Source organism: Bombina bombina, chromosome 7 (genome assembly GCF_027579735.1).
Source record: "Bombina bombina isolate aBomBom1 chromosome 7, aBomBom1.pri, whole genome shotgun sequence".
Taxonomy (NCBI): domain Eukaryota; kingdom Metazoa; phylum Chordata; class Amphibia; order Anura; family Bombinatoridae; genus Bombina; species Bombina bombina.
The window spans coordinates 503,879,830-503,904,957 of NC_069505.1; the positions used below are offsets into that span (position 1 = coordinate 503,879,830).

The 25,128-nt window shown below is 42.9% G+C and overlaps 1 protein-coding gene across 1 annotated transcript in view; it reads left to right on the plus strand.

The window, feature by feature from the left end:
- Positions 1 to 24,097: 24,097 nt before the first annotated feature.
- The window catches only part of LOC128636471 (cytochrome P450 2F2), a 49,132-nt gene continuing 48,101 nt past the window's right edge, over positions 24,098 to 25,128 (plus strand). The window contains exon 1 of the mRNA XM_053689484.1: positions 24,098 to 24,277. Within this exon, the coding sequence (XP_053545459.1) occupies positions 24,098 to 24,277 (180 nt within the window). The remainder of the gene's footprint in view (positions 24,278 to 25,128) is intronic.

Below are 25,128 nucleotides of genomic sequence, written 5' to 3' on the forward strand. Positions count from 1 at the left end.
ACTGAAAATTTTATGTTCACGACATCACTACTGGTAACCTTAATCGCATTCCTCTTACATTTAAAACCACCTCCCCCTTCACTTGTGCACTCTGGAACTCTCGCTCTGTTTGCAACAAGCTCACTTCTATCCATGATCTCGTTATCTCCCACTCTCTTAACCTTCTCGCTCTTACAGAAACCTGGCTCTCTGCTTCTGACACAGCATCTACTGCTGCACTGTCACATGGGGGTCTCCATCTCAGCCACACTCCTAGGTCTGGCAATAGACAAGGAGGTGGTGTCAGTATTTTACTTTCCTCTCGTTGCACCTTCGAACAAATACAGCCCTTCTCTTCACTCATATTTTCTTCTTTTGAAGCACACATGATTCGGTTATTCTCTCCCCTCTCTATAAGTGTTGCAGTCATATACCGCCCCCCTGGCTCCCCAACTCAATTTTTAGATCACTTTGCTGCCTGGCTTCCTTATTTCCTTTCCTCAGACACCCCTGCCCTCATTCTTGGCAACTTTAACATCCCTCTTGACAATCCCACTGCCTCCTCTGCAAAACAACTTCTTCAACTCACTTCCTCTTCCAGCCTGTCACAATGGACTGACTCTCCCACTCACAAAGATGGTCATTCCCTTGATCTGACTTTCACCTATCGATGCACTCTTTCAAATTTTACAAACTCCCCTTTTCCTCTCTCTGACCATCATCTCCTAACTTGCAACATCACTTCCCTACCTACAACTCCCCCTCCCTCTACCCCTCACACCAAACTTCACAGAAGCACTAAGTCACTAGATCTGCATCAGCTCGCTAGCTCTCTCAAACCTCTCCTCTCATCCATCACCTCCTTTTCCTGCCCTGACCAATCTATCTGCCAGTATAATTCCACCCTTACATTGGTCATTGACACTCTGGCCCCTCTAACCTTAGCTCAGAAACCACACTCTCATTCTCAGCCCTGGCATACTCCTCTGACACGATACCTACGCAGATGCTCCCGTACTGCTGAGCGACACGGGAGGAAATCTCGGAGTTCAGCTGATTTCCTTCACTACATGTTCATTCTGAACTCCTACTATTCTGCCCTTAATCTTTATAAGCAACAATATTTTTCCAATCTCATCTCTACTCTGTCCTCTAACCCTAAACGTCTGTTCTCCACGTTCAACACTCTTCTCCGCCCACCCCCACCTCCTAACACAACCTCTCTCTCAGCTCAAGATTTTGCCAGCCACTTCAACAACAAAATTGACTCCATCAGAAGTGAAATCAGCTCTCAACATACTTCCAATCTCCCACCCCCTCAAAAGCACACAATCACCCAAAACCCAAATATCCAAAAATGCAGCTCTTTTGCCCCTGTTAACGAGGATGAAGTTTCTGCCCTTATACTGTCCTCCCACCTCACTACCTGTCCCCTTGACCCCATCCCCTCACAGCTACTCCCCTCCCTCTCTTCTACCCTCACCCCCATACTCACACACATTTTCAACCTCTCCCTAAGCACAGGTATATTTCCCTCATCTCTAAGACATGCACTGGTCACACCTATCCTCAAAAAACCTTCCCTCGATCCAACCTCCCCTTCCAACTACCGCCCTTATTTCCCTACTCCCTCTTGCCTCAAAGCTCCTCGAAAAGCTAGTATATGCACGTCTATCCCATTTCCTTACACTAAACTCTCTTCTTGACCCACTGCAATCTGGATTTCGTTCCCATCACTCTACAGAGACAGCAATTGTCAAAGTTACCATGACCTACTTACAGCAAAATCCAAAGGCCACTTCTCTCTGTTTATCCTCCTTGACCTGTCTGCAGCCTTTGACACTGTTGACCACCCTCTTCTGCTCCAAACCCTCCAATCCTTTGGCATCTGTGACACAGCTCTCTCGTGGTTCTCTTCCTACCTGACTAACCGTACATTCAGTGTAGCCTTATACGGAGCATCCTCTTCCCTGTTACCACTTTCTGTTGGGGTACCTCAAGGCTCTGTCCTTGGTCCCCTTCTCTTTTCAATCTACACCTCATCACTAGGTTCCTTAATAAAGTCCCATGGGTTTCAATACCATTTGTATGCCGATGACACCCAAATCTACCTCTCTGCACCAGAACTACCTCCTTCCTTACTAACCCGTGTCACTAACTGTCTTTCTCACATCTCATCTTGGATGTCCTCTCACTAACTTAAGCTAAATCTCTCCAAAACTGAACTCCTTATTTTTCCCCCTTCTTCCAATGTCTCCACCCCCAAAATTTCTATAACTGTTGATAATTCCATCATTACTCCTACCCCGCACGCCTGATGTCTTGGGGTCACACTTGACTCAGATCTTTCCTTCACTCCTCACATTCAGTCCTTGGCTAAAGCCTGCCGCTTCCACCTTAAAAACATCGCTAAAATTAGACATTTCCTTACACAAGATACAACCAAGATTTTAATCCACTCTCTCATCCTCTTCCGCCTTGACTACTGCAACTCCATCCTCTCTGGTCTGCCTAGCTGCCGCATAGCTCCTTTACAATCCATTATGAATGCCTCTGCCAGGCTCATCTTCCTTACTCGTCGCTCTTCATCTGCTGCACCTCTCTGCCAATCCCTTCACTGGCTTCCTCTTGCCTCTAGGATTACACATAAAATCCTCACCCTGACATATAAAGCTCTCAACTTCACTGCTCCCCCCTACATCTCAGAACTTGTCTCTAGATACTCTCCCTCCCGTCCCCTTCGATCAGCTCAGGATCTCCTCTTCTCCTCCTCTCTTGTTACTTCCTCACATTCCCATTTACAGGACTTCTCCAGACTGGCCCCCATCTTGTGGAATTCCCTGCCTCGCTCCATAAGACTCTCCCCTATTTTTAACAGCTTCAAGCACTCCCTAAAATCTCTACTATTCAGGGATGCATATAACCAACACTAACCTTTCCTAACTCCATTGCTTTCCCCTTGAACCCCTTAGAATGTAAGCCTATGGGCCCAGCTGAAACTCACGGCAGGGCCCTCTACCCACCTGACCCCTACAAAAGCTATCCTGTACACCGACTATGTTTACAGCGCTGCAGAATCTGTTGGCGCTCTACAAATACCTGATAATAATAATAATAATGTAAAGCAGTGAGTGTACAGCCTGTATAACAGTGTAAATTTGCTGTCCCCTCAAAATAACTCAACACACAGCCATTAATGTCTAATCCGTTGGCAACAAAAGTGAGTACACCCCTAAGTGGAAATGTCCAAATTGGGTCCAATTAGCCATTTTCCCTCCCCGGTGTGATGTGACTCATTAGTGTTACAAGGTCTCAGGCGTGAATGGGGAGCAGGTGTGTTAAATTTGGTGTTATCACTCTCACGCTCTCTCATACTGTTAACTGGAATTTCAACATAGCACCTCATGGCAAAGAACTCTCTGAGGATCTGAAAAAAAAAAATGTTGGTCTACATAAAGATGGCCTAGGCTATAAGAAGATTGCCAAGACCCTGAAACTGAGCTGTAGCACAGTGGGCAAGACCATACAGCGGTTTCACAGGACAGGTTTGACCAAAGAAGTTGAGTGCACATGCTCAGCATCATATCCAGAAGTTGTCTTTGGGAAATAGACGCATGAGTGCTGCCAGCATTGCTGCAGAGGTTGAAAGGGTGAGGGGTCAGCCTGTCAGTGCTCAGACCATACGCCACGCACTTCATAAAATTGGTCTGCATGGCTGTCATCCCAGAAGGAAGCCTCTTCTAAAGATAATGCAGAAGAAAGCCCACAAATTGTTTGCTAAAGACAAGCAGACTAAAGACATGGATTACTGGAACCATGTCATGTGGTCCGATGAGACCAAGATAAACTTATTTGGTTCAGATGGTGTAAAGCATGTGGCGGCAACCAGTTGAGGAGTACAAAGACAAGTGTGTCTCGCCTATAGTCAAGCATGGAGGTGGGAGTGTCATGGTCTGGGCCTGCTTGAGTGCTGCTGGCACTGGGGAGCTACAGTTCATTGAGGGAACCATGAATGCCAATATGTACTTTGACATTATGAAGCAGAGCATGATCCCCTCCCTTCGGAGATGGGGCCGCAGGGCAGTATTCCAACATGATTATGACCCCAAATACACCTCTAAGATGACCACTGCCTTGCTAAAGAAGCTGAGGGTAAAGGTGATGGACTGACCGAACATGTCTCCAGACCTAAACCCCATTGAGTCTCTGTGGGGTATTCTCAAACGGAAGGTGGGGGAGCGCAAGGTTTCTAACATCCATGAGCTCCGTGATGTCGGCGTGGAAGAGGACTCCAGTGGCAACCTATGAAGCTCTGGTGAACTCCATGCCCAAGAGGGTTAAGGCAGTGTTGGAAAATAATGGTGGCCACACACAATATTTATAATTCGGCCCCAATTTGGACATTTCCACTTAGGAGTGTACTCACTTTTGTTGCCAACGGTTTAGACATTAATGACTGTGTGTTAAGTTATTTTGAGGGGACTGAAAATGTATATTTATACAGGCTGTACACTCACTACTTTACATTGTAGCAAAGTGTAATTTCTTTAATAAAATATTTACAAAAATGTGAGGGGTGTACTCACTTTTGTGAGATACTGCATATATACACACATATATATATAAATAAATATATATATATATATACACCGTATATATATATATATATATATATATATATATATATATATATATATATATATATATATATATATAATTAGTAATTAGATTTAGGACAAGAATGTTTGGGGCACTATTCAATACCTGCTTACCCCTAATAAAAAAAGATAATCGAAAAACTTGCGATCAATTAATCCTCTATTTTTTGTATATATCATGAAATTAAATGTATATAGATACGATTCTACATCAACGGACTGAAGCACAGACCCACATATCCACAGGGACACACATATACAAACCCTCGAATTCCGATTGGCTGATAGGATTCTATCAGCCAATCAGAATTAAGGTAGGAAAAATCTTATTGGTTGATTTAATCAGCCAATCAGATTGAAGTTCAATCCGATTGGCTGATTGGATCAGCCAACAGAATGCGAGGTCAATTCTATTGGCTGATCCAATCAGCCAATCGGATTGAACTTCAATCCGATTGGCTGATTAAATCAACCAATCTGATTTTTCCTACCTTAATTCCGATTGGCTGATAGAATCCTATCAGCCAATCTGAATTCGAGGGATGCCATCTTGGATGACGTCATTTAAAGGAACCATCATTCGTTGTTAGTCCGTCGTGCTGGAAGTATGCTCCGCGCCAGATGTCTTCAAGATGGAGTCACTCCTCGTCGGATGGAAGAAGATAGAATATGCCGCTTGGATGAAGCCTTCTCCAGGTCCGGATGTCCTCTTCTGCCCGGATAGGATGAAGACTTCTGCCGGTCTGGATATCCTCTTCTGCCCCATCGGATGAAGACTTCTGGCCGGATCAGATGACCACTTGTGCCCGGCTGGGTGAAGACGGCTCAAGGTAGGGTGATCTTCAATGGGGTAGTGTTAGGTTTTTTTAAGGGGGTATTGGGTGAGTTTTAGAGTAGGGGTGTGTGGGTGGTGGGTTGTAATGTTGGGGGGGTATTGTATTTTTTTTTACAGGTAAAAGAGCTGATTACTTTGGGGCAATGCCCCGCAAAAGGCCCTTTTAAGGGCTATTTGTAATTTAGTATAGGGTAGGGCTTTTTATTATTTTGGGCTATTGTATTTTTATTTTATTAGGGGGCTTACATTAGGTGTAATTAGTTTAAACTTCTTGTAATTTTTTTTTTCTGTAATTTAGTGGGGGGGTTTTCTGGTAATTTAGTTTATTGAATTTAATTGTAATTAATTGTAGGTAGTTTAGGTAATTTCTTTAATGATAGTGTAGTGTTAGATGTAATTGTAACTTAGGTTAGGATTTATTTTACAGGTAATTTTGTACTTATTTTTGCTAGGTAGTTATTAAATAGTTAATAACTATTTAATAACTATTGTACCTAGTTAAAATAAATACAAAGTTGCCTGTGAAATAAATATAAATCCTAAGCTAGCTACAATGTAACTATTAGTTATATTGAAGCTACCTTACGGCTAGATTTAGAGTTTTGTCGGTAAGGACCCGAAAAGCTAACGCCGGCTTTTTTCTGGCCGCACCATAAAAATAACTCTGGTATTGAGAGTCCACATAAAGGCTGCGTTAGGCTCCAAAAAAGGAGCGTAGAGCATATTTAACGCAACTTCAACTCTCGATACCAGAGTTGCTTACGCAAGCGGCCAGCCTCAAAAAAGTGCTCGTGCACGATTCCCCCATAGGAAATAATGGGGCTGTTTGAGCTAAAAAAAAACCTAACACCTGCAAAAAAGCCGCGTTCAGCTCCTAACGCAGCCCCATTGTTTGCTATGGGGAAACACTTCCTACGTCTGCACCTAACACCCTAACATGTACCCCGAGTCTAAACACCCCTAACCTTACACTTATTAACCCCTAATCTGCCGCCCCCGCTATCGCTGACTCCTGCATATTATTATTAACCCCTAATCTGCCGCTCCGTAAACCGCCGCTACTTACATTATCCTTATGTACCCCTAATCTGCTGCCCTAACACCGCCGACCCCTATATTATATTTATTAACCCCTAATCTGCCGCCCACAACGTCGCCCCCACCTGCCTACACTTATTAACCCCTAATCTGCCGAGCGGACCGCACCGCTATCATAATAAAGTTATTAACCCCTAATCCGCCTCACTAACCCTATAATAAATAGTATTAACCCCTAATCTGCCCTCCCTAACATCGCCGACACCTAACTTCAATTATTAACCCCTAATCTGCCAAACAGAGCTCACCGCTATTCTAATAAATGTATTAACCCCTAAAGCTAAGTCTAACCCTAACACTAACACCCCCCTAACTTAAATATAATTTTAATCTAACGAAATTAATTAACTCTTATTAAATAAATTATTCCTATTTAAAGCTAAATACTTACCTGTAAAATAAATCCTAATATAGCTACAATATAAATTATAATTACATTGTAGCTATTTTAGGATTAATATTTATTTTACAGGCAACTTTGTAATTATTTTAACCAGGTACAATAGCTATTAAATAGTTAAGAACTATTTAATAGTTACCTAGTTAAAATAATTACAAAATTACCTGTAAAATAAATCCTAACCTAAGTTACAATTAAACCTAACACTACACTATCAATAAATTAATTAATTAAATACAATATCTACAATTACTTATAATTAAACCTAACACTACACTATCAATACATTAATTAAATACAATATCTACAAATAACTACAATGAAATAAACTAACTAAAGTACAAAAAATAAAAAAGAACTAAGTTACAAAAAATAAAAAAATATTTACAAACATAAGAAAAATATTACAACAATTTTAAACTAATTACACCTACTCTAAGCCCCCTAATAAAATAACAAAGACCCCCAAAATAAAAAATGCCCTACCCTATTCTAAATTACTAAAGGTCAAAGCTCTTTTACCTTACCAGCCCTGAACAGGGCCCTTTGCGGGGCATGCCCCAAGAAGTTCAGCTCTTTTGCCTGTAAAAAAACCCATACAATACCCCCCCAACATTACAACCCACCACCCACATACCCCTAATCTAACCCAAACCCCCCTTAAATAAACCTAACACTAAGCCCCTGAAGATCATCCTACCTTGTCTTCACCTCACCAGGTATCACCGATCCGTCCTGGCTCCAAAATCTTCATCCAACCCAAGCGGGGGCTGGCGATCCATCATCCGGTGGCTGAAGAGGTCCAGAAGAGGCTCCAAAGTCTTCATCCTATCCGGGAAGAAGAGGCGATCTGGACCGGCAACCATCTTGATCCAAGCGGCATCTTCTATCTTCATCCGATGACGAACGGCTCCATCCTGAAGACCTCCACTGCGGACCCATCTTCTTCCGGCGACGTCCAACTGAAGAATGACGGTTCCTTTAAGGGACGTCATCCAAGATGGCGTCCCTCGAATTCCGATTGGCTGATAGGAGATAAAAGCGCCACAGAGCTAAAGGTCACGGACAACAACTCTGTTACTCTCTAAGCACTGCCATTACATCACTTGGAACACACCTTTATATGATATATAAATCCTTGGAGGACACCAGCACGGAAACAGGGACTGAAGGCTCGTGCGGAAACAGGGGCATCAAGCGCCATACGGAGCTTGATAATTCAGTCCCATAGTCTCTACCGTAATAGAATTTACATATATATGTTATAAAGAAGAAGGAAAATTCATCAAATCCCAGTATCTACAACCCATAAAGTATATATAGTGTTATATCTGACAACTGGGCATGGACCCACAAACATGTCTATAAACATATAAATATCCTATATTCAGGTTTATAATCAACAAAAATGAAGATCCATAGCTCAAAAAAATAAATAAAAGAAAACTGACCTTAGTTAAGTTCTAATGTATTATGTCTAAAAAACAGCTATGTTTTAAAGGGACACTGAACCCCAATTTTTTCTTTCGTGATTCAGATAGAACATGCAATTTTAAGCAACTTTCTAATTTACTCATATTATCAATTTTTCTTCATTTGAAAAGCAAGAATGTAAGTTTAGATGCCGGCCCATTTTTGGTGAACAAACTGGGTTGTCCTTGCTGATTGGACAGCACCAATAAAAAAAACTGTCCATGGTCCTGAACCAATAATTTGCTGGCTCCTTAGCTTAGATGCCTTCTTTTTCAAATAAAGATAGCAAGAGAACAAATAAAATTTAATAATAGGAGTAAATAGAAATTGCATGCTCTATCTGAATCACAAAAGAAAAAAAATTGGTTTCAGTGTCCCTTTAAGGAGCCTTTTTTGATGTTTTGAAGATATTCACTCCATCTTGTACGCACCTTTCTAGAGGTGCACCCTATGGGGTAGATTTATCAAGCAGCGGATGCAGCAATCTACCCCCATAGTTTCAGGTTCCTCTGACACTGAAGTTAGGAAGCAGCGTTCTTAAAGGGACATGAAACCCCAAAAAATTATTTCATGATTCAGATAGAGAATACAATTTTAAACAACTTTCCAGTTTACTTCTATTATTTAATGTGTTTCCTTCTCTTGTTATTCTTTGCTTAAATGTTTATCTAGGCAAGCTCAGAGGCAGCAGAGAACCTAGGTTCTAGCAGGTGATTGGTGGCTGCATATATATATTTTTTTTTGTTAAAGATTTTTATTGAGGTTGTGCAAAAACCAATACAGTTTATACAGAGCAACATGTCACAATACAAACATAGGTGTTACATTTCAAATATACTGTTTCCATATTAATAGATAAGATTTATAACACATATAATACTATGGAAGAGATTGGAACCTCTTTTTCATTGTTATAGGAGCTAGACACAAAACACAAGATATATGATACTTCCTCATTGAACGCTGGGGACGACTTTTGTACCTCAAGGTACTTGCTATAGACTCTGGAGGAGGAATATGAATGAGTGAGAAACCATCTAAAATAGATTGGCATGTAATGTGTCATGAGATATTAACACTAAGGGCGCCAATCATTCGCTTAAATATTACGTTAATATATGCAGGTATGGTGCAATATTAAAAAAAATGCGGCAGATAAGTTAGAAGGTAATAATTCAAATGGTATCAATAATGAAGGTGCCATTCAAAAATTTGAATATAAATATGGTATAATGGGTAGGTATGATATAATATCTAAGGTGCGGTATAGGCAACAAGAACCGCAAAGTTGTCCCTCCTGGGGGGGGGGGGTACAATATGGAGGGAGGGGGAGGGGGACGTGATAATTTGAGAATATCATGTGAAACATATCAGATATGAGCCATATGTTGGTAATTGTAGAATTAATGGGTACAGTGGGAACACTGATGAAGGGCTATGTTTTATATACACAGTAGTCTCACTCAAAGGTCTCAATTATAGATAAGAGCTCGCACTTCCCTAAGATCGTACAAGATGGGGCCCCACCGCCCCGGCCGCTGGCAGCCAGACCCCCATATAGTGAAATCAGCAATAAGACCTATGTTAAACAAGGAGAAAAACAGGGCAATGCAAAGGCATAAGTATGTGTTAGCAATTTTCTCACATCGCAGTAAATATAAACATTCCCTGGTAAACAGTTGCAATAGTTGCAATATGGTTTAAAGTACTTCAAATTAACTCATGCAGCAAAGATTTAATAGATCCAAAAACTGTCTATTAGATCTACCTGTGACATATAGAATCAGTAACAAATTGTTTATATACAGGCTCACAAACTGCCCTATGCTGAGACAAACCATCCAGTTGCTAACTGGAGCAATAAAAGCCATTGTCACAGATAGGGAGTCTTTAGAAATATGTACACAAAAAACTGGAGGTCCGTAGCTTTAGTGGATCACTGCTAATGCATCAGTGCAAACAGTAGCTGGCTATAGTACATATACAAGCAATGAAGTGTGGTATAGATCTGCAGCGAGGGTTTCAACGTATGTGTGCTCATACATAGTCTAGGGTTGACGACTTAGATATTTTGCATATAGAAACTTGGTAGTAGCAGCAGTCTATGTTAACACTTTTGGCAAAGGCAAATATGTGGACTTCACAGGGTACTCGCAAGATAGCCAGGTTATACAAGGGATATCAGACATCCGGTAGTACAAAATCATTTAACTCTTAACTATATACATATTTTTATGGGAAGCGGCTGACAGTTAGCAAGCTCTAATCTCTACAACTAAAGTAAGGTAAAACAATACGAGCCACAACCGCAAAATTTTCGCAGAGACTCCGTTTAAGTATTTTAAAGCGTACTGCCATCCAGAAATTCAGACATGTCTATCCCACACCAGTTTTAAGTTGATGCAGGGATTTTCCCCGATCCCCACCACAGTGATGTGAAGCGACTAAATCTGTGAGAAACTTAGCGGGGTTGCCGCTTTCGCCAGTAGAGCTCCTGAAGAAACACAGTGGAAAGGAAGCTATGATCAGTACCACTGTATTGCGCAGCCCAGCTGCGAGACTGTAAGAGCTGTTCCATATGTTCGTCTTTTCGCAGGGCATCATCACACACTCCCCACTTCGTGCAAACTCTATCTGCATCTGAGGGTGACTCTTTTCCTTAAGCTGTAAGAGCGGCTGGTCCACTACACGGGCGCTGGAGATCGCCAACCCCATAATGCCGCTCGAGCTGGTAAGGGGAGATATGCTCACCGCTTTGTGCTGGGCAGGGCTGTCAGCCGGCTCATCTGTTGAAAGTGCTGTATATACTGCCACATTGCTCTGTAGATCATGTAGAGAGGGTGGCGGATGCCGGGGCCCCAAAGCTTCGCACCTCCCACAGGTAGCTGGGGATGTGTGGTAATAGGTATTAGACCCTGCACAATTTGCGTCATCCGAATGAACTGCCATGTTAAGTGCGCGGTAAAAAGCAACTTGGTATCTGTCCAGAAGCTTGCTCAGCTCGCCGATTATGTATGCCATTAGTGCAGTATTGTAGTCTCACAGTAGTTGTCTCCTCTTAAAGCAGCAAAGTTACGGCTATCCAAACCGTATCCTCCAGTCATCCACCGCGTGGTCAGGAAAATGGCCTCTCTTTAACAGTCTGCCTATCGAATCAAGCTAGTAGACCAAATTATCATCCAGGAATTGTTATCCTCCTTGATGCCGACTCTAAATTTCTATTTTAAGTATAGAATAGCCGGAGCTTCTGAGATGTGCGACCACTCAGTTCCAAAGCTGGCTCTGCCCCCCCGCATATATAAATTTTGGTTGTGATTGGCTCACCCATGTGTTCAGTTAGAAACCATTACTGCATTGCTGTTCCTTCAACAAATGATACCAAGAGAATTAATTAAATTATATAATAGTAGTACATTAGAAAACTGTTTAAAATTAGATTTTCTATCTGAATCATGAAAAAAATCTTTGGGTTTCATGAACCTTTAAGACCGCTGCTCCTTAACTCGGCCACCACTTCTGAGGTGGCGGACAACAATCATCCCGATCAGATACGATCGGGATGAATGACACCCCCTGCAGGGGGCGGCATTGCACAAGCAATTCACAACAAATGCTTGTGCGATGATAAATGCCGACAGTGTATGCTGTCGGAATTTGTCAATGTCCACCCGTACAATTATAAATTGGCCCCTATATATGAAGGCCATATTTACAAGTTAGTACATATATTACAAACATTTTGTTACAAGTAATAAAGTGTCTTAATATTAATTTCTTCTCCAGTGATATCAGATTTTATGCTGAGTTCCATGGGTTATGCAATTACACATTAAACATCTAACACTTCAAGATTTGTAGCAACCAGTTTTTCTATTTTTTGTTAATGTGAATTTGGATCTTGACTCTTTTAGAAACCACTATTTTACTTGATGCTAATTTTTGTTTGCGTGTTGGTGCTCATCTTAAAACTAGTTTAGGATCAGGGCGGAGTCTGGCCAAGCAGGCAAATGGCTGCATAGTCTCTTGGCTCCCGAGACAACGAAGAGACCTAATCAGCTAAACGGCAACAGTGGTGACTAAAAAAATAGCACTACTATCTACCGGATCACAGTGCATATCGATGTGACCTCTCAAGACGCTCATCTGCTCCCTCAAGCTCTCCTCGGAGCTCCTGTTCCTCACGGAGGATTTACCATCGCCATCTTGGTCCGCACACGCGGCATGGCAAGAAACACGGCAGTAAGTGACATCCAAGGCTTACAGAGGTAGGCTCACACCCTGGCCACATAAAGCTACATTCTCCGGCCTCTGAGTGACCCATAAAAACGCGGCAGCAACCGGCGTGATACACCCAGCCTAACATGGCTAGACTCTGCTCAGGCCAATCACACTTATAGACCCAGGATGACGGCCTACAACTCAGATCAACAGCCATCCACCTTACAGAAGTACTGCAAGTACAAATAACTATATGCAGATAGAGGGGAGAAAAGAAGGAGGCGCCACAATAGTGTGAAATCGTAGATGAATAGGACCCCCACACAACGATACAAGATCACTTACTAGATTCAGAGCACTTGAGAAGTGCCACAGGTGCAGGCTGAACTATTCACAAGCTGTCCAGCGAGCTTATCCTCACGATCTACTCCGATCCAGTAGCCAAAGTGAAGATTACATGAAACCCCACAAGTACTTGGGGTCGCAAAGATGCCCAATGATGGTACGAGTGTCCTCCTCAGGGCAAAAGTACAGCTAATATTGATGTGTCAAAAGCTGATAGCTTCAATCCTATTGGCTGATCCAATCAGCCAATAGGATTGAGCTTGCATTCTATTGGCTGATTGGAACAGCCAATAGAATGTGAGCTCAATCCTATTGGCTGATTGGATCAGCCAATAGGATTGAAGCTCAATCCTATTGGCTGATTGCATCAGCCAATAGGATTTTTTCACCTTTAATTCCAATTGACTGATAGAATTCTGATCAGCCAATCGGAATTCAAAGGGACGCCATCTTAGATGATGTCACTTAAAGGAACCTTCATTCTGGAAGAAGACCTCAATCCGTGCCAGATGTCTTGAAGATGGACCCGCTCCGCGCCGGATGGATGAAGATAGAAGATGTCGTCTGGATGAAGACCTCTGCCCATCTGGAGGTCCACTTCTGCCGGCTTGGATGAAGACTTCTCCCGGCTTTGTTGAGGACTTCTTGCCGCTTGGATAAAGACTTCTCCCGGCTTCTTTGAGGATGGATGTCCGGTCTTCAAAACTGTAAGTGGATCTTCGGGGTTAGTGTTGGTTTTTTTAAGGGTTTATTGGGTGGGTTTTATTTTTAGATTAGGGTTTGGACACTTGAAAAAGAGCTAAATGCCATTTTAAGGGCAATGCCCATCCAAATGCCCTTTTCAGGTCAATGGGGAGCTTAGGTTTTTTTAGTTAGGATTTTATTTAAGGGGCTGGTTGTGTGGGTGGTGGGTTTTACTGTTGGGGGGTTGTCTATATTTTTTTTTACAGGTAAAAGAGCTGATTTCTTTGGGGCAATGCCCCGCAAAAGGCCCTTTTAAGGGCTATTGGTAGTTTAGTTTAGGCTAGGTTTTTTATTTTTATTTTGGGGGGGCTTTTTTATTTTGATAGAGCTATTAGATTAGGTGTAATTAGTTTATATATCTGATAATTTCTTTTTTTATTTTGTGTAATTTAGTTTTGTTTTTTTTTGTAATTTAGGTAATTGATTTAATTGTAGTGTAAGGTTAGGTGTTAGTGTAAGACAGGTTAGGTTTTATTTCACAGGTTAATTTGTATTTATTTTAGCTAGGTAGCTAGTAAATAGTTAATAACTATTTACTAACTAGTCTACCTAGTTAAAATAAATACAAACTTGCCTGTAAAATAAAAATAAACCCTAAGCTAGCTGCAATGTGAATATTAGTTATATTGTAGCTAGCTTAGGGTTTATTTTACAGGTAAGTATTTAGTTTAATATAGGAATTATTTAGGTAATGATAGTAATTTTTATTAAGATTTATTTTAATTACATTAAAGTTAGTGGGTGTTTAGGGTTAGTGTTAGACTTAGGTTTAGGGGTTAATAAATTTAGTATAGTGGAGGTGACTTTGGGGGCAGCAGATTAGGGGTTAATAAATGTAGGTAGGTGACGGCGATGTTAGGGGCGGCAGATTAGGGGTTAATAATATTTAACTAGCATTTGTGATGTGGGAGTGTGGCGGTTTAGGGGTTAATATGTTTATTATCCATATTAATTAACAACTTACACAACTATCCCTAACGTCAAAACTATTAAACCGACATACCTCATACAACATCATATCTCCCTAATGAATAAACCAAATTAAAAAAAACTGACCATCCTATCAGTTAACACAAAAGGTCTAAACAGCCCTCACAAGAAGAACATAGTTATCAAAGACCTCACCCACAAAGGAGATCTAATGTGTATACAGGAATCCCACTTTATTAGGGGCAGAGAACCTAAAACCTTTTTATATAAATTTGGCCCAGCATACTATGAGGCCTATCTATCAAGCTCTGAATGGAGCTTGAAGGGCTGTGTTTCTGAAACAGCAGTTATGAAGCAGCAGTCTAAAGACCGCTGCTCTATAACCCTGTCTGCCTGCTCTGATGAGGCGGACAGGAATCGCCACAATTCAACCCAATCCAGTATGATCGGGTTGATTGACACCCCCTGCTGGCAGCCCATTGGCCGCAAGTCTGCAGGGGGTGGCGTTGCACCAGCAGCTCTTGGGAGCTGCTGGTGCAATGCTGAATACGGAGAGCGTATTGCTCTCCGCATTCAGCGAGGTCTTGCGGATCTGATCTGCACTGTCGGATCAGGTCCGCAAGACCTTTGTTAAATTGGCCTCTTTGCCTCTAATTCCACTAAGACAAATGAAGTAGGAATACTCTTTAAAAAGGACATCACCTTCCAGTTTCACAATGCATAGAGAGATAACAAAGGCAGATATCTTTTATTAGTTGGGAAATTATATAATACAACCACTACATTGGTATATACATATGCACCCAATCTAGACCAAGACAAATTTGTTACATCCCTCACTGAAAAAAATATTAGAATTTGCAAAAGGATTACTGATTCTGGGTGGTGATCTTAACACAACACTTAACCCCCTAATCGATAACTCTAACAGCACCTCTTCTACTCTCCACAGAGCAATTCACAAGATAAAATGACAATTGAGAGACCTTGCACTACACAATGCATGGAGGATCCACCACCCAGACACTAGAGAATACACATTTTTCTCTCATTCACATTCATGCTTTTCCCGAATGTACTACTTTATCTTGGACGTTAACACCTTAGCCCTTCTATATAACACCTCCATACTACCTACTTCATGGACAGAAAATTAATGACGAACTCTTGACCCACCCATTATACCACGAAAAAATAGAAAAAGCATTAACAGAGTTCTTCTCCCATAACATAGGATCAGTCACCTATTTCCAAACAATTTGGGAAGCACACAAAGCAACCATGAGAGAGGAACTGATGAGCAGCCAAGCCCACCTCATCAAACAACAAAGACTGACCCTCCATAACTCACTTAATAAAATATCTGACCTAGAATTACAACTTAGACAAAACCCCATAGATAAATCTATCTCCACAGAGCTACAAACAGAAAAAAACAAAGTTAACCATATTTTAGACAAAGAATGCAAACGTCTAGCCTTCAAACTTCGCCAAACGTACTAAGAAGGCGACAACAAATGCAGTCAATTTTTTGGACGAAAACTGAAATGCAAAACAAACAGAACTTATATATTATCGATTAAATCTCCCCATAACAATACACATAGCGACACAGTAACAATTGCAGAGACATTCCGAACATACTACCAAACTCTACAGTATACAACCTCCCAGACACATCATTCAATACAACCCAAGATAACCCAGGAAACATAACCAACTCAATAGAGCAATACTTATCGGACATTAACATTCCTAACATTTCCCCAGAACAGCGAAACCCACTAGACAGCCCATTCTCTCTTGAAGAACTCCAAAAAGTTATAAAGGATTTACCGATGGACAAGGCCCCGGGCCAAGATGGCTTTACTAACTTTTAATTTGATATCTGACTCTGACCCTTTCTCTAAACATACACTAGAAGCTCATATTTCAATCATTCCGAAGCCAGGCAAAGACCCTTCATATGTAGAAAACTACAGACCAATTTCTTTGCTGAACACAGACCTAAAAATATTTGCTAAACTCCTCACCAACCGACTAAATTTAGTCCCATGCTTCATCCATAGAGACCAAGTCAGATTTGTCCCTTCCAGGGAAGCAAAAGACAGCACGGTCAGAGCCATCCAACTGATCGAATATGCCAACAACATTCGAACGCGCCAGTTGGCAGTTCATGAAATCTGCCCTTGGTAAGATGGGCATAGGAAAAAATTTCATAGACAAAAAATTTGCAATGTACTCATCCCCCTCAGCTTGAGTACAGGTAAATGGCACTTTATCAGCCCGATTCAATATTTCAAAGGGCGTACACCTGAAGGCTTTCATGGAAACAGGGGCATCAGGGGCCATTCGGCCCTTGATAAATCGGCCCCATAGTGTGATGTTAAACATGTTCTACGTGTTCTCTCTCGCCTACCTAGTTTTATCATATGGTTAATGATCTCTATATAATATCCTATATAGATTTAACATAGCTATTTACTACAATGAACAATATCTATCCATTAAATAAAATGTAAGAAAAATTTATGTCAGAAAAATGCTGTAATTTTTTTTTTTTTAAAAAAAAATTTGAGTTATGTCCCTAATACCAGGCTGCAAGGGTTAAACTCCTACCCCCTACTACCTCACCTCCTGTCGTTTCTTGGCAGTTTTGGGCTCCTCAGAGCAACCGCAATCTCCCAGACCTTTCCTTTTCTGTGAGAATGTGTGTGTGAACCTGATCTTGAAAGAGCTGGTCTCTGACTGACCTATCCCTCTCCGGCCGGCAGGGCCCCTGGATCTACCAGCTGGCTGCCGCCCCCGGCATTCCTCAGAGATCTTTACCTCTGGCTGCTTCAGAGGCCCCTTGCCCCAGAGCTCCGCTCTTTTAGGGACTGGTAGCCTGTGGGGAAGGTAAGATGTGGGTCAAATGTCGGAGGTGAGCTCCATAGGGAACTGGGGTTTCTGAGCCCTACTCAGCAGACCGCCCTTCGGCTGGCCGGCCCCATTGAAATGCTGGCCAACCACAGAAGCTCGGATTCCTGGTCCCCTTTAACTCCAACGGCACCTCATTCTAGAGCTCCGCTCTTTTGGGGATTGATACCTCTCAGGGAGGACTAGAGGTGGGGTGATTTCCAGGGGTGAGCCCTCTTAGGAACTGGGGGTTTCGGACCTCCCCTCAATACCCATTTGCCAGAGGTCTTCCTGGTGTACACTGGGTAGCCCATAACTCTGACTCCCAGCAATGGATCAAGGCGCTTTTTGGACTGAAGCAGCTGGGGGCTAAGGGCTTTACGACACCCTGGAAGTGCCGACGCTCACCCGGGATCACCATCAATGCACCCTCCCTGTACCGCTGGACACTGGGACCCATTGAACATTATGGAGGCACCAGCCTGTCTGGAGGGGTGGGAAGATCAGTTTGTGTATAAATGTTGTGTGTTTCCCCAATAAAGTGTACTTCTTGTTTCACGTGAATGCTAGCCTGTCTAGTTATTTGGGTGGGAACTGCTATAATCACTCTTCTCCGCTACATAGCTGCAGGTTCCAGGTGCTGGAAGGATCCTTTGGCTGAGCTACCCAATCGGGGTAGCAGGAGTCCGTCACATTGGTTGGCAGCGGTGGGATGCTTCCATCTACCTTGAATGTCCAAACCAACAACTGAAGACTTCTTTGGATAGAGCAGTATGCTGGACGCCGAAAGGAAACCTTGAAAGATCTGCTGGAAGCTCTGGAGAAAACTGCCGGCCATAAGTCTAAAGCGGCCATCATCAAGGAACTGATGGAGGACGATATAGCTAGCGAGCCAGCTAGTGAGGCTGATAGCAGCCAGAGCAGGGGATGGCCCAGCGAGGCTTCAACCCCGGAGACTACAATGTCTGACCTCCAGAGGGATATCCAGTGGCGGCTGGCCCTCTATAACCCGCCTGTAGAGATTATCACGCAGATGGTCACAGAAGCCACTCGGGTCCACATGCTGAGTTCCAGAAATCAATGGGGGCAGCCGTGCTGGTAAAAAAAGCTACCCCACAAGGCTTTTCGAGCCTTCAAAGACAGTGAGGAGATTGACAGCTACCTCCAACTTTTCGAGACCCAGTGTGAGCTGCAGGGTGTTGCCTCTACCGACTGAGTAATCATCTTGCTTGGGAAGCTGTCCGGTCGTGCTTTGGATGCTTTTCACACTGTACCCCCAGGGGACCAGAAGCACTACGACGGGGTGAAATAATGCATCCTTGCCTGCTATAGGCTCACGCCAGAGGCTCAACGTCTGAAGTTCCGAGGACTAAAAAGACAAGAGGGGCAGTCGTTCACTAAGTGGACCCACTGGTTCACCTGGTTCTTGGTCCAGTTTGTTAGAACATTTCTACAACCACTCCTTGGTGGAGGTCCGAGACTGGGTGAAAGATAAGGGGCCTGTAACAGTCGATCAGGCAGCCGTCCTGGCTGATTAATACTTGTATGCCCCGCGCCAGACCACCCCTGAGCACCAACCGTTGACCCACTCCACTCTCACCTCTGCCTGCCCTCCGGTGCCTACTCGGTACCCCCAGACTCGACCGGCGCCTGTCGACCTCCCTGGGTCCAGCTCATCCCAGGGGTGCTACGAGTGTGGATGGGCAAGCCACATAAGACAAGAGTGCCCAGAGTGGAGGCCAAGGAATCCCTCTCTGGCTCAGTGGACCAGTACTCCTGTCAGGAGCTAACAAGCTGCGGCCCATTGCCTATACAATGAGGACCCCATCAACTACACCGGTTGGGCTGAAGAAGAAGTCTGGGTCCTGCATGAAGTGCACCCTGCAACTGGCGACAACCAACGACACCATCACCAGGATGTCTGGGTCAACGTCCAGCCGGCCCAGGGTCTGAGGGACACTGGAGCTATAGTCACCATAGTCCAAACACACCTGGCCCCCGCCTCTGGCCATACAGGGAGGAAGCATACCATTGAGGTGGCTGGGGGTGCCGTACTAAGGATCCCCACAGCACGAGTGCACTTGGATTGGGGTGTCGGCCCCAGTGCTATAGAAGAGGGGGTCATGAGCCACTTGCCTGCTGAGGTCTTACTGGGAAATGACCTCGGCCACCCTACCTCAGCCTTTCTAGGGGATAAACCACAGGATGTTGCTGCAGTTACCACCCACCAGCAAGCCAGTCGCCAAGCCACCGCAACTGATCTGGGGACCCTGGTAAGACCTACCACCCCGACTCCTACCCTACCCGCTGACCAATTCTCCTTAGCATCCCCCTCTGACTTCGCCCAAGAGACCCTTAGCGACCCGACCCTAGCCCCTTACGTGACCGGGTAGGGACTGACTCCCAGGGCCCGGTGAGAAACATTTCCAGTGGGAGAGAGGGCTCCTGTACCGGATCTCTGAGAGGAGAAAAGGACCGGTGCCCAAACGTCAGCTGGCTGTACCGAAGAAGTTTTGGTCTGACCTACTGTGGATAGGGCATGATATTCCTCTAGATGGACATTTAGGAAAGTCTAGGACCCACCACCACCTGAACCAGACCTTTTTTTGACCAGGGATTACAGTAGACATTAAGGATTCAGTAGAGTGGGAGTAGATATAATTGGACCTTTGACCCGACCTAGCCCCACTGGGAAGAAGTATATACTTACAGTGGTTGACTATGCCACCCGATACCAGGAGGCAATCTCCCTGGCCAATATCCAAGCAGAGACAGCGGCAGATGCAATGCTCCAGATATTCACCAGGATAGGCTTCCCCCAGGAAGTGATCTCCAACCAGTTAACCCAGTTCACTGCAGAGATCACCTGGTAGTTGTGGAGGCTATGCAAGATCAAACCCCTGCACAGTGCTCCATATCACCCCCAGACTAATGGGCTATGTGAACGGTTTAACGGGACCTTAAAGCAGTTGCTTAGGGTGTTCTTGTCCACTCACAAGGACTGGGAGAGGTTCCTGCCGCACCTCTTCTTTGCATATAGAGAGGTGCCCCAGGAATCCACCGGTTTCTCCCAATTCAAATTTGTGTATAGCCGGAAGATAAGAGAACTCCTACACCTAGTGAGAGACCATTGGGAGGGAGCCACAGAAGAGAAAGGACCATCTATTTTGGAGTTCATCCTCCAACTCAGGGACCGACTAAAGGACCTCGCCGACAGGGTGCGAGAGAACCTTCAAGTCGCTCAAAGAAAACAGAAATGATGGTACAATCAAAATGCTCATACTTGGACCATGACAGTAGGGCAGAAGGTCCTAGCTCTGAAGCCTGTACAAACAGACAAGCTACAGACCTCCTGGCAGGGACCCTACTGGGTGGTGGAATAGCTAAATGACACCACCTACTTGGTAGCCAAATGTTCAGATGACCTTTCATGTGAACATGTTAAAGGCATACCTAGAAAGGACCAAGGATGTGGCAGCTATATGTGCTCCCAGAGCTCCCTGGGATAAATGAGACCCCAAGGAGTAGCCAACATACCCCCTAGATGAGAGGTTAGGGACTGGACAGAGAGAGCAAGTTCGGAAACTCTGGGAAGACAGATGATATATGTTCTCTACTGTCCCTGAATACACCACAGTGGCCATACACTGAGTGGAGACCCCCGGACAGGCCCCCATACGACATCCAGCCTACAGGGTCCCAGAGGCAGTTAGGGACAATATGCTCCGTGAGCTCTGGGGAATGTTGGACCTAGGTGTTGTTGAACCATCCATCCAACAGTCCCTGGGCCTCCCCGGTGGTGCTGGTACCCAAGAAGGACGGGACTACCCAGTTCTGCATCAATGACCTATTAGACAAAATTGCCAGTGACCACTTCCTGGCCCCCCTCAACCTCTGCAAGGGATACTGGCAGATCCCCTTACAACCTGAGTCCGTTCCCAAGTCCACCTTCAACACCCCCTTTGGCCTCTACCAGTTCAAGGTCATGCCGTTTGGGATGAAGAATGCTCCCGCCACCTTCCAAAGGATGGTGGATCACCTTCTGGATGGCCTCCTAGGCTATGCCTGTGCATACCTAGATGACATTGCAATTTATAGCGACACCTGGGAGGACCATCAGGTCCACTTAGGCGTTGTTTTAGACTGCCTCAGAGCCACTGGGCTGACCTTGAAGCTCGACAAATGCACCATAGGGTGCTTGGAGGTCCAGTACCTGGGCCACCGAGTGGGCTGTGGAAAGCAGCGGCCAGAACTGGCTAAGGTTGAGGCAGTGGCAAACTGGCCCACTCCCAAGACCAAAACCCAAGTCTTGGCTTTCCTAGGAACCGTAGGATACTACCGGAAATGTGTCCCTAATTGCAGTGCCCTCGCCAAACCCCTGACCCGTAAACGACTTCTTCGACAGGTTCTGTAGTCCCCAAAATGCAAAACTGCCTCCCAGAGTCTTAAATCTGCCTTAAGCTCTGCTCCTGCCCTGGCCACTCCTAACCCCACCTAACATTTTTGTGTCCACACAGATGCCCCCATGTTCGGGTTGAGAGCAGTGTTAAAGGGACAGTCTACTATATATTTAGAATTTAAAATAAAAAGTACATTATTTTCTAGGTGAAAAACATAAGAATGTAAAATAAGTGTAACGTGAATCAGGGTTCGCAACTTTGGACTAACACCGTTGGCTTGGGTTAGCTTGCCTAAAGAATTGCTATCTTCAATGCACATTATTGAAAGATTAAATGTACATTTTTAAAAAATAAATATTATTTAAATTATGCACACTGTAAAATATTCTAAATATTCCATAGAACAGAGCTAATATTCCATAGAACAGTATATATAATAATTTTAAATATTAATATTTTATATAAAATATTTCAATAATTTAGCCAGAGATTGCACTAATTCTGCATGCCTTACATATGGGGCAGTGCATAAATAGTAGTGCATCTCTGCATCAATTTGCGGTGGTGCTGTACGTTGGTGGTGTGTGTGGGAGGGTCAGGAGGCAGGCAGGTGGGCAGCCCATTGCTGGAGGGGGGCAGGAGTGGGCGGAACTGCTGCACAGCAGGAAAGGATTTTCACAGTGAGAGGGAGGGAAAGGGAGGGATCCACTACATACAGAAAGTGTTATAAAAGGGGGCCTTACAGAACAATCACCTGGAGGGGGGGTGAGTGAGGGGTACTGGGCATTACCTAAGATGGTGGATAGTAGTTAGAAGGAGGAGGGTTAACAAGCTGGTAGGAGGGATTTGGGAGGTGGGAGTGTATCTGGGGAATCCTACACTGCAGAAAATAATAAAATTATATATATATATATATATATATATATATATATATATATATATATATATATATATATATATATATATATATATATATATATATATATATATATATAAAGCCCTAAAAAACTTCTCATTGGCAGACTGTCTGCCAGTACCTACGATGGTGGTGACCTGTGTGTGTGTGGGGGGGTTAAGGGAGAGAAGAGAGCTATTTAGGAAGGATCAGGTAGAGATCAAGGGTTGTGAGATATCAGGTAGAAGGGTGATCTTTACACTATAGCTAAACTTAACCTTACAAGATACCTGATTAACATCTTCTCTGCCATAAGTGTGGTGAGCAGCTGCAATAAGTGGCCTTCTAATTACCAAAAGGCAATGGCAAAGCCATGTATGTCTGCTATTTCTAAACAAAGGAAATACTAGAGAAGCTTTCACAACCATTTGTGTTATGACTTTATACATGATATGTAAATAAATTCAGTGAGAACCCCAAAGTTTGTGAAAAAGTTAACAATTTTTATTTTATTTGATTGCATTTGGCAGGAAAATGGTGGCATGAAATTTAACAAAATGGTCCTAAAGCAATACCTTGGGTTGTCTATTACAGTTTAAATGAAGTTAAAAATGCTCTGGTTTATTGTTTTTTGTCTGAAATTCTCGGTCCTTAAGGGGTTAATGCTCTTTGCATGCTTTTTTTTTTTAAAACGCCTGAACCCTCATATCGTTGAGTCCTTATAACTTTTTAATGCAATTTTTTTACGTTGCGCTGGTCCGAAACTCGCGTTTAGATTTGATTGCTCTGAAACGTGTTTACTTTGAGCTCCTAATATGTGTATTATTTACATTGCGCACAAAGAGCCACAAAATACCCTGTATCACTTGTGCGCTACAGTTAACGCGCCACTCGTAATCTTGCCCAAATTATTTTATTTGATCTTTCACCCATGTAGGAACTCCAAAGATAATACACTCTTTTATTCACTGCTTCAGATGTTTTTAGTGTTTAACAGACTGTAATGTTATACAAAACAATTCCAGAATAAAATTGGCTCCACAATTTTTTGTTGAAACATGTTTGGTTGCCTCGTTACACAAATTCTAAGTTTTGATCCAATTGGGCGCTTGCCCAGCAGCTAGCTTACCACATCTGGAAGTCAAATGCTAAAGGGCAGCTTCAGAAAAGAACAAAACAATCTCTATTAGTCAAATAATTTATTATTCTTCACTTACTGGAGACATGATAGACTTCAGGAGCTCTGTAGTTATATTAGTTACTTTCACCTCATTATTGTTTATTCTCTTATCCATAAAGTTGACATGGAAAAGGAGGCGACTTCCCCCTGGACCGTTCCCTCTGCCTGTACTAGGGAACCTTCTACAGATACATAAGCAAGGAGTGGTGCCCTATTTAGTCAAGGTAAGTTCTGGGGTAGATGTGAGTATAAACTATATGTTATAGACTGTATGTAAAGTAAGTTCACAGTATATTTGTATAACGCAGCACTTAGTTCATATCACCAATCTAAAGAGTACATGCTATACATGGGGTCTCTGCTCACCCCCTCTTTGTGAAACCACAAATGAATAGCAATAGCACGTCCCTTAAAAAAATAACAAGTATAATGTTCATATATAGTGATGTGTCAAACCCCACTAAGCCCTTAATCATGCCGCAACTGTAATGATCATATTCACATTTAAAGCTTTCATTAACCATTTTATTATATACACCGGCAATGTAAAACAAAATAGGCAAATAGGGATTATGATGTATGTTTGTTTTATAGGTTATTGGATAATAAAATTTTATAATATAATAACATTTTATAATAAAATATTTTCCATTGCAATAAATGTAATTCCATAATGTTAATGGTCTTTAAAACCTAAAAAAATATGTTGATGTGCAATTATATTTGTTACCATTAATTGACCCTAGAGGTTAATTTTGATATTGAATAGAAAATGTTTATCTGTAATTTCTGTAATTTTTTCCCCCACTAGTAATTGCAAATTGAACCATAATTAAATGGTTAAAAGGAAACACCACATTTTTCATGATTCATATAGAACATACATTTTTAAACTACTTTCCAATTTAGTTCTATTATTAGATTATTGCTTCATTCTCGTGTTATCCTTTATTGAAGGAGCTACTGGGAACTAGCTGAACACATAGGGAAACCCACTGATAAAAAGCATATAGGTGAACTGTAGCTCCTAAGCCCACCTATGTATGCTTTTTAACAAAGCATACAAAATGAACAA